Source organism: Abrus precatorius, unplaced genomic scaffold, assembly GCF_003935025.1.
Source record: "Abrus precatorius isolate BTA unplaced genomic scaffold, Abrus_2018 Scaffold6, whole genome shotgun sequence".
Lineage (NCBI taxonomy): Eukaryota > Viridiplantae > Streptophyta > Magnoliopsida > Fabales > Fabaceae > Abrus > Abrus precatorius.
Window position 1 is genome coordinate 18,318,571 of NW_020874406.1, and position 13,338 is coordinate 18,331,908.

General features: G+C 36.4%; 2 protein-coding genes across 2 annotated transcripts; one reads left to right on the top strand and one right to left on the bottom strand.

Moving 5' to 3' along the window:
• Positions 1-489: 489 nt before the first annotated feature.
• Positions 490-9,230, bottom strand: LOC113869989 (DNA-directed RNA polymerase II subunit 1). Its single transcript, XM_027506572.1, has 15 exons — positions 9,108-9,230; positions 8,698-8,961; positions 8,140-8,439; positions 7,888-8,046; positions 7,563-7,724; positions 6,838-7,058; positions 6,601-6,742; positions 6,181-6,516; positions 5,789-6,075; positions 5,133-5,391; positions 1,963-5,045; positions 1,587-1,658; positions 1,362-1,415; positions 1,159-1,262; positions 490-911 (listed from the first exon to the last, which is right to left on the bottom strand). Exons 1-14 carry the CDS (start codon positions 9,189-9,191, stop codon positions 1,160-1,162), a joined length of 5,526 nt encoding a protein of 1,841 aa, XP_027362373.1. The 5' UTR covers positions 9,192-9,230; the 3' UTR covers positions 490-911; position 1,159.
• Positions 9,231-12,068: 2,838 nt separating this feature from the next.
• LOC113869794 lies at positions 12,069-12,882 on the top strand. Its single transcript, XM_027506270.1, has one exon. The coding sequence runs from the start codon at positions 12,086-12,088 to the stop codon at positions 12,461-12,463; it is 378 nt and encodes a 125-aa protein (XP_027362071.1). The 5' UTR covers positions 12,069-12,085; the 3' UTR covers positions 12,464-12,882.
• The last annotated feature ends 456 nt before the right edge of the window (positions 12,883-13,338 follow it).

Here is a 13,338-nt window from a genome sequence, read left to right on the forward strand (position 1 = left end):
AATTAATTTTAACTAAAAAAATGTAATTTACTTTTTATCTCATTTTCTTTTCTTAGAATTATTAAAATTTTATTCAAAAATTAACACCTGTAACACTATCAAAACTTTATAACAATTCCATTAGAAAATTTAGACCAAAAACATGTTTTAAATTTTAATGAAACTTCAAATATTTTTTATACAAATATATAAAATATACTTAAGAGTTCTTTTTTTTTTTTTTTACAAATATCTATTTTAAATAATAAAATATCATACATAACACGCCGCATGTTAGTTCTAAATTAACTCACAAAATTTTTTTCTCTAGAAACTTATTACAGAACGCACTAGAGGCCAAAAATAAAATTACGTTTTAACAACAAAACTTCAGAAGGTTGGGATATCTGCAGCGTTATTAAATAAATGCTGGGGGAATCCAATTAAGCCACATGTTCATTGGCATAATGGTACTCTTTTGCTCCTACCATAAAAAGAATCCAAATTCCAGTGAAATGACCTTCGCATAAAATAAGCACCCTATATTTAGTGAAAGTAATCAACAATATGAGAGACAGGAAGATACCATTTATTTTATAACTAGGTTGGGACATCGTTTGTTCAACATCCGTACCAATGTGCCTTAAACTTGTTACAAAATAGAATTTTACAGCGATCAATATCATCCTCAAGACTTTACATGCACAAGTATTGAACAAACGTATATTAGAACCGGATGACTCAATCACAAGCCAGGCTTAAAAAATGTTCAACTACTAAAAGCAGATTTGAATTCAGCGTTGACAAACTGTTTCGAAGTTTTTGTCAAGAGGGAGTCAAATGATATAGGCAATTAATGACTAATATACCTCGAACATTCCAATATCTCCTCCCACCAGAACTTTGAGTACTCCATCTAGCCTCATGTTGTCCTGAACATTTTTGAATTAAGCTGAGTTCAAACTAAACTTTTTGAATTAAGCTCGAGTTCAAACTTGAGATAATTTTTTTTCACATGCACAAATAGATAAGGAGGATGGAGAGTTGAAGAGTTTTTCACGGCCAACAGAGTCTCTAGTAAAGAATTTCTGAATTATTTATATTGTTAAAATGCCTAATCCAATAAGAGAAAAGTCTTGACAGTCCTATATATTAGCTTCAGCAAAGCTGATAGTTTACCTCAGCGAGTGCTTCTATCATCCTTGTCACTAGTCTGTGGAGTGTACTGGCTGGTTGAGGACGGTGAGTAACCAGGTTGACTTGGTGAGTAACCCGTACTGGGACTGCAAATGATCAACAAGAAAAATAACAAAACACAGACGGTGGTCAATGCTCTCCATTCAATTTAGTAGTTAAAGAACGATCTATATACGTATGCATACCTGAATTGGGGAGAGCTTGGGCTATAGTCTGGGCTCACCCCAGAATTATACGGGCTATAAAAAAAGAAAAAGCATGAAAAAGTCACAAATAATATAGCATCTTCAATTTTACAAATAACACCACTAAACAAGGCAGAAAAATCTCCAATTCTACTACTGTTCTTACCTCGAAAATGAGATAAACTATTCAAAGGCTTGATAAGACAATAAATGAAGTCAACTTACCTGCTGGGACTGTATGTTGGGCTTGAAGGAGAATAAGACGGAGACGTTGGTGAATATGATGGAGAAGTCGGGCTGGAAAATAATAAATTAGACATTTACTTGGAGTAAAGAAATAAATATGCAATTGAGAAAAAAAAACACAGGACAACGATTTTATTCAGCCACCCAACTAGCTAACCATTGAACAATATGGAATATTCAAAGGAAAATAACTTCTATTACAAAAGATCAGGATTCCTCCTCAAACCCCAGTTCTTGACTGAAAAATGAAGGGAATGAGACTCAAGTTTTTGGCATATCATTGTTTGTTTACAGGTTACACACATCACATTCAGTAGCAAAAATAAATATAAAAAAAAATCCAGGAACTACTCACCTATAGTTTGGAGATGTAGGACTATATGGACTAGATGGAGACAATCTTGGACTGCTGGGAGAATATGCCAACGAAGGACTATACTTTGCTGACTGTGGATTGTAACTAGGGGAGGTAGGACTGTATGATGGAGATGTTGGGCTATATGAAGGCGATGTTGGGCTGTATCCAGGAGACGTGGGACTGTATGCAGGGGATGTAGGACTATATGATGGAGAAGTCGGACTGTAAGAGGGTGATGTAGGGCTGTAGGAAGGTGAAGTTGGACTATACGAAGGTGATGTTGGGCTATATGATGGAGAAGTAGGACTATATGCAGGTGAAGTAGGGCTGTAAGCTGGAGAAGTGGGGCTGTATGCAGGTGAGGTGGGGCTGTAGCTGGGAGATGTAGGGCTGTAGCTGGGAGATGTGGGGCTGTAGCTGGGAGATGTGGGGCTGTAGCTTGGTGATGTAGGGCTATAGCTTGGTGAAGTGGGAGAGTAAGATGGACTTGTAGGTGAATAAGCTGGACTTGTAGGACTATAACCTGGAGAGCTAGGACTGTAAGTTGGAGAGGTAGGGCTGTACCCAGGAGATGTGGGGCTGTAACCAGGAGATGTGGGGCTATACCCAGGAGATGTGGGGCTGTAACCAGGAGATGATGGACTATATCCTGGTGAGGATGGACTGTAACCAGGAGATGATGTAGGAGAAAATGCCATCCCACCCACATAAGGTGAAAACTGGGCATCAGAAGTAGGAGACAGACGTAAATTTGGGCTCAACAAATAACTTGGAGACATCAACCCTTCATGATATGGGGTTCCAGATATTGGGGATCGAGCAGGAGTCATGCCAAAATCAAGACCATCCATATAACTAGGTAGTTGAAGCTCAATAGCATTCTTCAGCATCTCATCATTAAGATACAGGGCACATTCACCAGTGCCAATGGGGGCAAGCTGACCTAACATGATATTCTCAGTGACACCCCTCAAGTGATCAGTCTCAGCATACACTGCAGCATCAAGCAGAATATCAACTGTCTCTTCAAATGAGCATCTCATCATTGGCCCAGTATCATTCCGGTTGATACCATGGCGTGTAATTGCCATCAAATGCCCCCGATAAGTCATGGTATCACAAAGAATAGCCAAATGCCTATAATTGACATAAGAACCGTCAAAAGAAATGACAACACGCAATTCATCCAGCAGAGCCCGCCGAACTGCCTCAATACCAAGAACTTCAATAACTTCAATCAAGTGATTGCTTGTGGTCCTTCTTGCATCAACATCTTCATGGCACATCACAGCTAAAAGGTTGACACCTTCAGTATCAAGCATCCATTCCTCATGAGGCTTAAAACCTTCACTCTCATCAAACTTTTGAACTTTAGTGTTTTTTATAAAGACTTTATTGATGTCTGGGATACCTCGTAAGGTCATTTCAGTCAGCATGTTGCTTTCTATTTTCTTCAAGAAAACATCATCTTCAGCAGATTCATCCTGAATCTCTCCCTTGGGTGCCTCATCATTCATAATACGGATTCGAAGTATAAGTTTTTCAGCATTATCATCATTAAATATACAAGTCAAATCATCATCAAACTCAAGGTTAATCTTCTCCGCAATGTCAGCCATACTCAACTTCTTATCTACCATCATTTCACGATTCAGCTCAATACGAAGCAACCAAGGTGAGATTTTTTCAAGAGCAACTTCTTCATCCGGCATTTCATAGTAGGACTTCACAAAATCAACATCCTCTTCAATAATTGTACTCATTGGGTCTGGATCATACCACACCTCTGTAGCCTGAGTCACACTCCTAAGAGTGGTATATTCTAAAGCACACTGCACACTCTTTGCTCTCTCTTTAGTCTTACCAACTTCAGGTTTCAAGTACACAGATAGAGAAGGAGTTTTGATTCTCTTTGCCACATTGATGATTTCCCTTAACCTAGGGACTCCTAAAGTAACGTTCTTGGCACTCACACCAGCATAGTGGAAAGTGTTGAGAGTCATCTGAGTGGCAGGCTCACCAATTGATTGTGCTGCCACACAACCAATCATTTCCCCAGAGGCTACAAGCGACTGCAAGAACCTTGATTCTATTTCTCCCACTACCCACTCAAATGCCTCACGCGAAAGTCTGTATTCCTCCAGGACCCTTTTACTGGCAAAAGTACTGCGAAGCAGAATATTGAACAGGAGTGTAGCATTCTTTTGAGCCTCTTGACTCAAGAGATCTTCACCAGGAACAACCTTGAGTCGCTCTTGGAGCTTATCAATGGCTTCCACAATTTCCATGGGATGCATATCAGATGGCCTTCGGAAGTCAACCTTAAAGGTCTTTTGAGCATTCCAGATAAGCCTCTTAAGGTTAACAGGCAGTGGCAGAGAACTGTCACCAGTAGTTGCTATCTCAGTTGCCAATTGATATCTATCAGCTTCAAGCTTTTGAACTTCGGCCTCAAACACATTACGAAACTCTCTGATGGTTTTCAAGTCTTCTACAGGCTCTTCAAGCATGTAACTAGGCTTCCAGTTTTCATCATCGAACTCATATCTAAAAACCCTATCAAATTCTGTTTTTTTCATTTTGAGGGAATCCAGCTTCTGTGTTTCTATCCAAACAGCATCCATACCATCTTCTCCATAGAGAAATTGTATGACATCTCCCAAAGAGTTTCTAACTGTCCCATCATATTTAACCATGATGTCCTCCATAGCCTTCACAAGTCGCCTCTGAATGTACCCAGTTTCAGAGGTCTTCACTGCAGTATCAATAAGACCTTCCCTACCACCCATGGCATGAAAAAAGAACTCTTGAGGGGTCAGTCCACGCAGATATGAATTCTCCACAAAGCCACGACTTTCAGGCCCATAATCATCTTTTGTAAAGTGGGGCAAAGTCCGGTCTACGAACCCATATGGAATTCGCTTACCCTCAACGTTCTGCTGGCCCACACAAGCCGTCATCTGAGATATATTAATAAAACTTCCTTTGGAACCAGCTGTCACCATTGCTTTCAGATTGTTGCTCTCAGATAAACTTTTTTGTGCACTATTTCCAGCATCATCACGAGCTCTATTTAGAGTCTAAAATAATCAAATATGGCAATTCATCAGATTCACCCAAAAGCTAATTTTAATATAACAAAGTGGCAAGCAATCCAAAGTAAGCACCTGGTTCACCCTATTCTCAAATGAATCCATCATTGTCCGACCAGGTTCAGCCTCCAACTTCTTTTCTTGAGCATCCCTGATAAGTTGTTTCACTTTCTCCTTAGCAGCTGAAATAGTCTGATTTATAGTCTCCATAGTGGAAGCATCAGCAATTGTATCACCAATTCCAATGCTAAAAGCATTCTGCAAAAGCCAGTAGTTCACGAGCCACTGAGTATGACCAAGAAATTTACGAGCTGCATCAGGGCCCACCTCTTCCCTGTATTCAAGGAGACATTCAGTGAAATGAACAAATATAGAACTGACTGTAAGAGTTTCCAGAGCCACAGAAAGTTCACTACTATTATCAGAAAGCACTCCATGACATTATAAAATTATTTTATAAAGTCTCTTGAGAATTGGAGTTTGGATCAATAGAAAACAACCCCTCCTCTGGACAAGCTTGTAAAGGTAGATTGACCATTACATAATCTAATTCATCCAGTCATTTCAAATAGAAATATTTGTATAATTGCTGAATTGTGGAATCAGCCTCTTGCATATGCAAGACTGCATACAATATACCTGTAATGGGTCCAACCCTTCCCTAGACCATATCATGACAGGAACTTTATAACACCAGGTTCACATTATATACATAAGATGCATACACATACCAAATCACATGAATGAGACTTCCAGTAGAAGTTCCAAGTGTCTTCTTGCAAAGTGTTCCAGTAAGTAGTTCCCCTTTTTCAATTCTGACCATGGTGTCCCCAGGGGTTATGGATCCCCTTTCACTCTCATTGTGCCAGCTAGAATATCTAATTAGATTTATTGGTTTAGGAATGATGAGATTGAAAACTTGTTTCCCAGTCCACAGTGGTTCTGGCTTCAATATTGCAGGAGCAGGAACTTTCCCGTCAAAATCTTCCCACCACATCAAAATATTCATAAAAACATCCTGGTAAAAAGAAAAAAGCTTCTATAAGACTTCTAGACCAGCTTGTACAAGAACAATGAGCCATAACTAAACAGAAACAAAAGAAAAATTCACTTAATATATAACCTTAGTGATGAAAGTATCTCTCTTGGTGATTTTTCTGCATCCTAAAAGTGTATCTTGGACAATTCCCATTACTGGCCTGTTTGACTGAGGCGATACAATGCATTTAGGCACCATCATCAGCTCCAACACCTCAGCTCTGGTTTCAAAAGACTGAGGAACATGCATATTCATTTCATCGCCATCAAAATCAGCATTATATGGTGAAGTTACAGATAGGTTCAGCCGGAAAGTAGAATATGGCATGATTTTGATTCTATGTCCCATGATAGACATTTTATGAAGACTAGGCTGACGATTGAAGAGAACAAAATCTCCATCATTCAAATGACGCTCCACCTAAAACCACAACATTAAGAACTATTAGAGGGCATTAAGGAAAAACCTAAAACAACAATATTATGATTGTGTAATAAACAATGCCTTGTATCCAAGCTCCAAATGGTGATCACTACTTTTCTTCAAATATCTGAGATCAAGCCTTTGCCCATCATCACGAATGATATACTTGGCACCAGTTTTTCCAGGTGGAGGATGGGGTCCATACTCAACAAGTTCCTTCAACCTGTTTTTTTTTTTTTTTTAATTTCAAACATTTTCTATTGAAGATTAGAGTGCACCAATAGACAAGCAACAGGAAAAACATATCAAAATGATAACCTTTCAATGTTATATGGAGTCACAGTCTCAGGGTATGTGAGGTTCAATGCAATACTCCAGGGTACTCCCAATTCGTCGATATTGATCGTTGGATCAGGTGTAATTACTGTACGAGCAGAAAAATCAACTCTTTTACCCATCAAGTTACCTCTAATCCGGCCCTCTTTTGCCTTGAGCCTGCTACATATTGATTTGATAGGCCTTCCAGATCTTTGAGTAGCCTTTGGAATAAAAAAAAAAAAACTAGCTATTACTTTGTTATCAAAAATACAAAATCATTGAAGGTTAAAGGAAGCATAGTATATATCATAGTTATCAATCTTAGATAGAGGTGCTTAGCGGCCAATGCAAAAATAGCTATAACAGGATGATCACTGTTTATAAATTTTATATACAAATTAAATAATTTATACTGCATATATAAATGCTCAAAATCCATGACAAATATTCATAATTAAAAATAGAAGGCCATAGCTCTTAAGCAAAACATACAAGTAAATAACAATAAAAGTAAAAAATCCCCCAAAACAGTGCTTTTTTAGGGGAAAAAAGAATTTTTCTGAATCCACTCTAGGCTGCAGCGCTATGGCCACTAATTAGAAACACTACTATTCGAATTTTTAGTGGCTTGTGGCCGCTCTGCTCTATATGGCGCCGCTATAGTCCGCTATTAATAACTACGGTGTATATCAGTATTAAATGCTAGAGAATGAATGCAATTATACCCTTGGCAGTCCTGGCAATTCATTATCAAAATATGTTGCTATGTGGAACTGTAATAACTGAGCGAACTCTGAAATAATATGTGCAGGAGATCCATTCCTTTCCTGTCTCTTCAGATTCTCATTGTGCCTGATGATCATAGCCAGCTGATGAGTTAAATCATCCTACAAGCAACAGAGACAAAAAGTCAGCATTGCAAAACACAGACTAAAATTGTTCTTGAAAATTATATCAGTCACTACGATCAATAGTAAAATATAATTAAAAAAAATGACCTGCAAAACTTGTAAACATAGCGATCATGTAAAACTGTCAGAAAACACTTGCCTCACTTCTGGAGGATGTGTCCATCATTACAGAAGGCCTCACAGGTGGAGGAGGAATTGGAAGAACTTGTAAAATCATCCAGTCAGGACGGGCGTACTTTGGATTCAAGCCCAACAACTGACAGTCCTCGTCACTTATCCTTTTCAGAACACCAAGAACCTTCAACAGATATAACAAATCACCAACAATTAGTTTCTGTAACAGTGAACATAAAAGTGCTCATACTAAAAATTCAGAATTTAGAACAATCACCCTTTCTGCAGAAAGAGTCTGTTTCCTTTCTACAGGTTCAGGAAGCTGTTCTTGATCATCACTTTTCTTCCTTTGCGCTTTATACTCAGCAATCATTTTCATCCCCTCAATAGTAATCTTTGGTTGCTGAGCACCGCAGCCACCACGACTCTTCTTGACAGGCTCCTCAGTATCTTGACCAGGAATGTCAATCTCGTCTCCCCCTTCACACTTGCTTTTGTTTTTGCAAGCATCCAGAATTTTTTTCAGCCTATTTTTTGGATTCCTGATTCTTAAAGCTTGCTTAAACTTATGATCATTCTGCACAAATTGCAATCAATTCAAAAACCACGTCACGTTTCACTTTCCTAGAGTCACAATATATAATATTAGCTAAGAACTCAGAAAACAAATTACATACACAAAGCATCTAAGTTCCTTCCTGCTATTTATCCAACACAAATAGTTCAAAATCCAACTGACAGCTAATCAGGCAGGTGGAACTCGGATTCTCATATTCTCACACTGACATAAACAGCTAATTAAGTTGGTACTATGCAAAGTCCATTTGCTAACTACCTCTTCCGCCAGAATTTTAGAACAGTTGAAGCAAACACAACGCATTATAGTTAACACAGTCTTCAAAAACCCAATGTGGAACATTGGCTTGGCAAGCTCCAAGTGGCCAAAGTGACCAGGGCACTCAGCCATACTAGCCGTACAAGTCTCACACTTCAACTTTCTGTCAATAGTTCCAAGCCGAGGGTCACTCAATCCTCCGACCTTTGGCTTACCCCTCTCCGTTGTCTCGCCGTGTTCGATTTGCACCACAGACATTTGCCTCTGTAAAACAAACACGCAAACAAACAAACCAATCAACCAGCAATCGCTTCACGAACAATAAGCCATAAAATTGGAAATATTCGATTCAATTTTCTCTGAGAATTTCCGAAACAAAGTGAACGGATCAATAGCATAAGGAAAATTACGATCTCGTCAGGACTCAGTATTCCAAACTGAACCATGCGAACTTTGGCGACCTCCGCCGGAGAGAAAGGGAATCGTATATCCATGGCGGTTGCGAAGCTCTAGGGTTTCTGAATAAATGAGATATTACGAGGGAAAATTAAAATTAACTTTGGCACAGGGAATAACAGTGCTGTTTATTCGTTTTTTGAGGTTCACTTTCAGTGTTGTGCAAGTGTTCGAAGAGATCGGCTGCAAGCACCTTCTCTCGAGTCAGAGGATTTCTCCTCGCAAAACAGAAACGAGAACAAGTCCCCTAGGGCTGAATTTATAGACGAAGGGCAACCGTACCGTGCGCAGATTTGCTATCGTGCACTCCGCGCACACTGTAACGTGATCCAAAATGTGGTTTATGATTGAGGTGGCTATGGGCCTTAAGGCCCCGTAGCAGGGACTGATTTAGCTCTTTCAAATTAAATTGATATTTAAAATAAAAAAATTATTTTATAAGCATTTTGTTATATAAGATATGAAATATATATTTATGCGTCATAATTACATACTTTAACGATTACATAATTTTGTATAGAATTGAGTGTTTAGTTGTATTTATAAACTTGACTTTAGATTATTTTATCAAAATTATTTTAATATTAATTATGTTTTGACTTTAGATTATTTTATCAAATTTTTTAATTAAATTTATTTTAATATTGATTATTTTTATAAATAAAAAGAATGTATGACAAATTTTTTGTAAAATTATTGATCTGCATAAAAAAATATTTATTGGTTAAACTTATCTTTAAAAAGTTAAATAATTATAATTTCAAATAATAAGTTAATTTTTAAGTATAAATTCATTTTTATATAATTTTTATTTTGGAGTAATATATGTTGACGTTGGACTAGGAGATAATCGTAATTAAATCACTCCAAAACCAACACCCTGCCATAGCAATTCACTACATTTTAAAGGAAATAAACGCTTACAATACTTGTCATGTCATATAGTTTTTGCATGCCCAAAATCTTTGTCATTTAAGAAGGCATACACGCTATTTTGAAAGAACCAAAACTATCCAAAATCTGCTATGAACATCAAACTATAGCTATGCAGCCCATGCTCGGTGATCCACTTCAAGTCAAGTATGAAAACTCTAATCAAGAGGCAATGTGACGTCTGTATAAAGAAAAGAAAACTTGACTCAGATACGCTGCATGATCTTTGCTTTACACAAAAAATCTTACCTTAAACTTCTTCTTATTTGAGCATTGGAATATTTCATTGCAGAAATCCAACCAGTTCGCTTAAATTACCTCATCACATATGAGAACATTCACAAAAATGCCAATGTCAAAGTAACGAATACTTTCCTTATGTCTTCGACTTATACAAATATAATTTTTTGCAATGGGGTGTGAAAGAAAAAAGTGTATAAATAAAATATTTTAAATGGCCAACAATTGAGATTATTTAAGTTATCACTTTTCATATTTAAATATTTGTTTTGTGAAATAAATAAAAAATTCTAAAATTTGTATCTTTATTCTACTAGCTTTCTTAGTATCATATCTTTGGTAGTCTCCACCTCCATCACTTATAGTGCATTTATTTGCATAATTTTTTCTTATTTAACTAAAAAAAATAGTCTCTATTATTTTATTTTTTTAGTATTCACACATTTTTTTAACTTCACTTTTTTGTTTTTTATTTTTTTATATTTAAATTATTTTATTATTTTGCAAGTTTTTCACTAACTTAAATTGAATAATTTGTCAAACTTGCCTCAAACTCTCACTCAATAAGCACTATCCTTTGCTGTAACATTTTTATTACAGATTATCTTAAACCTTGAAAATATTAATATAATACTAAGTTTTATTACATAATATATTTTAATGTGATTGTTAGGATGAAAACAAAATCTCTCTGTAGTGAGTTTACAATTGAGAGATCCGGATCTATGGTAAATCTAACTTAAATATACTTTTTATCATGAATTCTGTCCCAAGAGTGTAATGCCATGTGAGTTTATTAATAATGGCCCAAGATATTGATAGTTATGCCATCTTGATATTTTCAGGTAAATTTTACTATAATAAATCACTATCCCAACCAATTTTAAGATATTGAAGGGCAATAAAGACTTAAATTTAATGGTTTGAGCAACCAAGAATCATGTCACGTGACTATATTCGATGAAGAGGGGCATGCCAAATCAGTGCAACTATTACCTTTCTTGAGAGGATGTTTTAACATTCCTGTCTTTATCCATGTAATCTTTATCCCCAAAATGACCCTGCATACTTCTGTTGATCCTGGATAGTAGGGAATGACACTTGTCACTAATTCCAACTGCTAGTTAATCAGTGACTAATTAACTAAACAATGAATTAACTCCGCAACAAAAATATCATCCCACTCTCCCTTGACTAATTTCAAATTCTACTTGCTTTCGTAAACTTGTAAATCTGTCTCTTAAAAATTTAATGATGAATTCATTAAAAAAACAATTTACTCATACTATAAAAGGATAACAAATATAAACTAATGCTTATTTTTAATTCTTACGTTTTAAAAAAAATTAATCTCTTCAAATAATTTTTTTATTCTAATTTCTATTTTTTTATAAATTTTTAAATTTATATTATTAATCTCATCTATTGAAATACTGTTAAATTTTAATATGAATTCAAGATAATAGTTTATAAAAAAGAGGAATTAAAAAAAATCATTTGAAGAAATTAAATTAAAATATTGACTAAAAATATGAGGATTATAAATATATTTTAAAAAATATAATTAAATATTAAAAAAAGTTCTTGAAATTTAAGATTTATCCATACCGGACCTGCCGGCTGCCCCTTGTATACGGCACAACACATCCAGAAGCAAGCATTTGTCCCCAACGACGCGGTTTGGACTTTAGACAAGTCGCTGGCTGGTTTCGTACAAAACCATTCTCTAGTAACAAAAACCTTAACAACAACAACAACAATGGCCTCTGTCTACAGTTGTATGGAATGCGGCTCCAACCTCAATCTCAACGCCATCTACGCATACCCACCCGATTTCTACTTCGAAGCCGGCAACAAAGACTCCGTTTCCTTCTCTGCCGTTGATGCTTCCAAGTTCAAGTTCGAGAAGGAGGACAAGATTCGACCCTTCTTTGAGACCGTTAACTACTGGGGAATCCAGAGGAAGAGGACTAAGATCAAGTGCAATAGTTGTGCCCATCTTCTTGGTTATGTTTACGATGATGGCCCTCCTCTTACCAACAGTCCCGGTCAATTTCACATGGGACCTAGCCAAGTTATCCCCAGAGCCCCTAGATATAGGTTCAAGACCAAAGCCCTTCAGATCACTTCAAATTAAACACTTTCTCGTCATGTTTTTATACGGATCACAGTTTTTCTGTATTATTTCACACCCTTCTTTCGAATAAAGTAAAAATAGTTTTGTAATATTTCCATTCAATTCAATTACTTCGTTGTATATTACCAATTTGAATTGTTTTGTTTGCTAATTAGGGAAATCATTGTAATTACAAGAGAATCTGATTTTTTGGGTACCTTGATCTGCTTCTCATAGATTCAAGGGTGGGGACTTGGGAGTTGGAATCAAAACGATTCCTTCATATTTGATGAAGACCTCGTTTTTGATAGTTTGAAGGATAGGGTATTAACCACAACCCAAGTTTTCCGATCTCCTTTTTGACATTTCTTTTCAGTTCCCTTCATGCTTGATGCCTCTCCCAAAATTGACAAATTGGAATTCTGTTTTGTTTACCTGGGGAAGGGAAGAGTGAAAGTGGATGTTATGGGAAGTGTGATGGATAGGGTTTTGCTCATTCAAATTTTTTTTTACCCTATTATATTTTTGCTATATTATGTAGTTGACTTTAGAACTATCTGCTATTCTGGTTTCAGGCTTGGGTAAAGCTTCTCCAAAGTGAGTTTGTTTGTAAACTGAGAAACTAAAGAGTTATCTAATTGTTAATTTAATTTGAAGTATATGATGATACTGACTCATAAAGATCCAAAGATAGATAAACTTCTTACTTTCTCAATTTGCAGAACAATTCACTTTAGAAGAGTTTTTTCCTTCAGGCTGAAGGTGCAGAAATCTTTGATGTTTAGCCTTACATGTATCATGTTTCCTGGTAGGAATACTTGGCATATTGTGGTGTTCTATATACATAAAGCTGAAGATTTTTTAGTATTGCTCAAAGAGCACCTCTGTTATTTCAA

Excerpts from the sequence above, each read along its gene's own strand:
- LOC113869989 (XM_027506572.1), bottom strand. The coding sequence starts at position 9,191 with ATGGATATACGATTCCCTTTCTCTCCGGCGGAGGTCGCCAAAGTTCGC. Across the intron at positions 7,725-7,887 it reads ACACATCCTCCAGAAGTGAG|GATGATTTAACTCATCAGCT; the intron begins GCAAGTGTTTTC and ends TGTTGCTTGTAG. Across the intron at positions 7,059-7,562 it reads AATTGCCAGGACTGCCAAGG|GCTACTCAAAGATCTGGAAG; the intron begins GTATAATTGCAT and ends TTTATTCCAAAG.
- LOC113869794 (XM_027506270.1), top strand. The coding sequence starts at position 12,086 with ATGGCCTCTGTCTACAGTTGTATGGAATGCGGCTCCAACCTCAATCTC.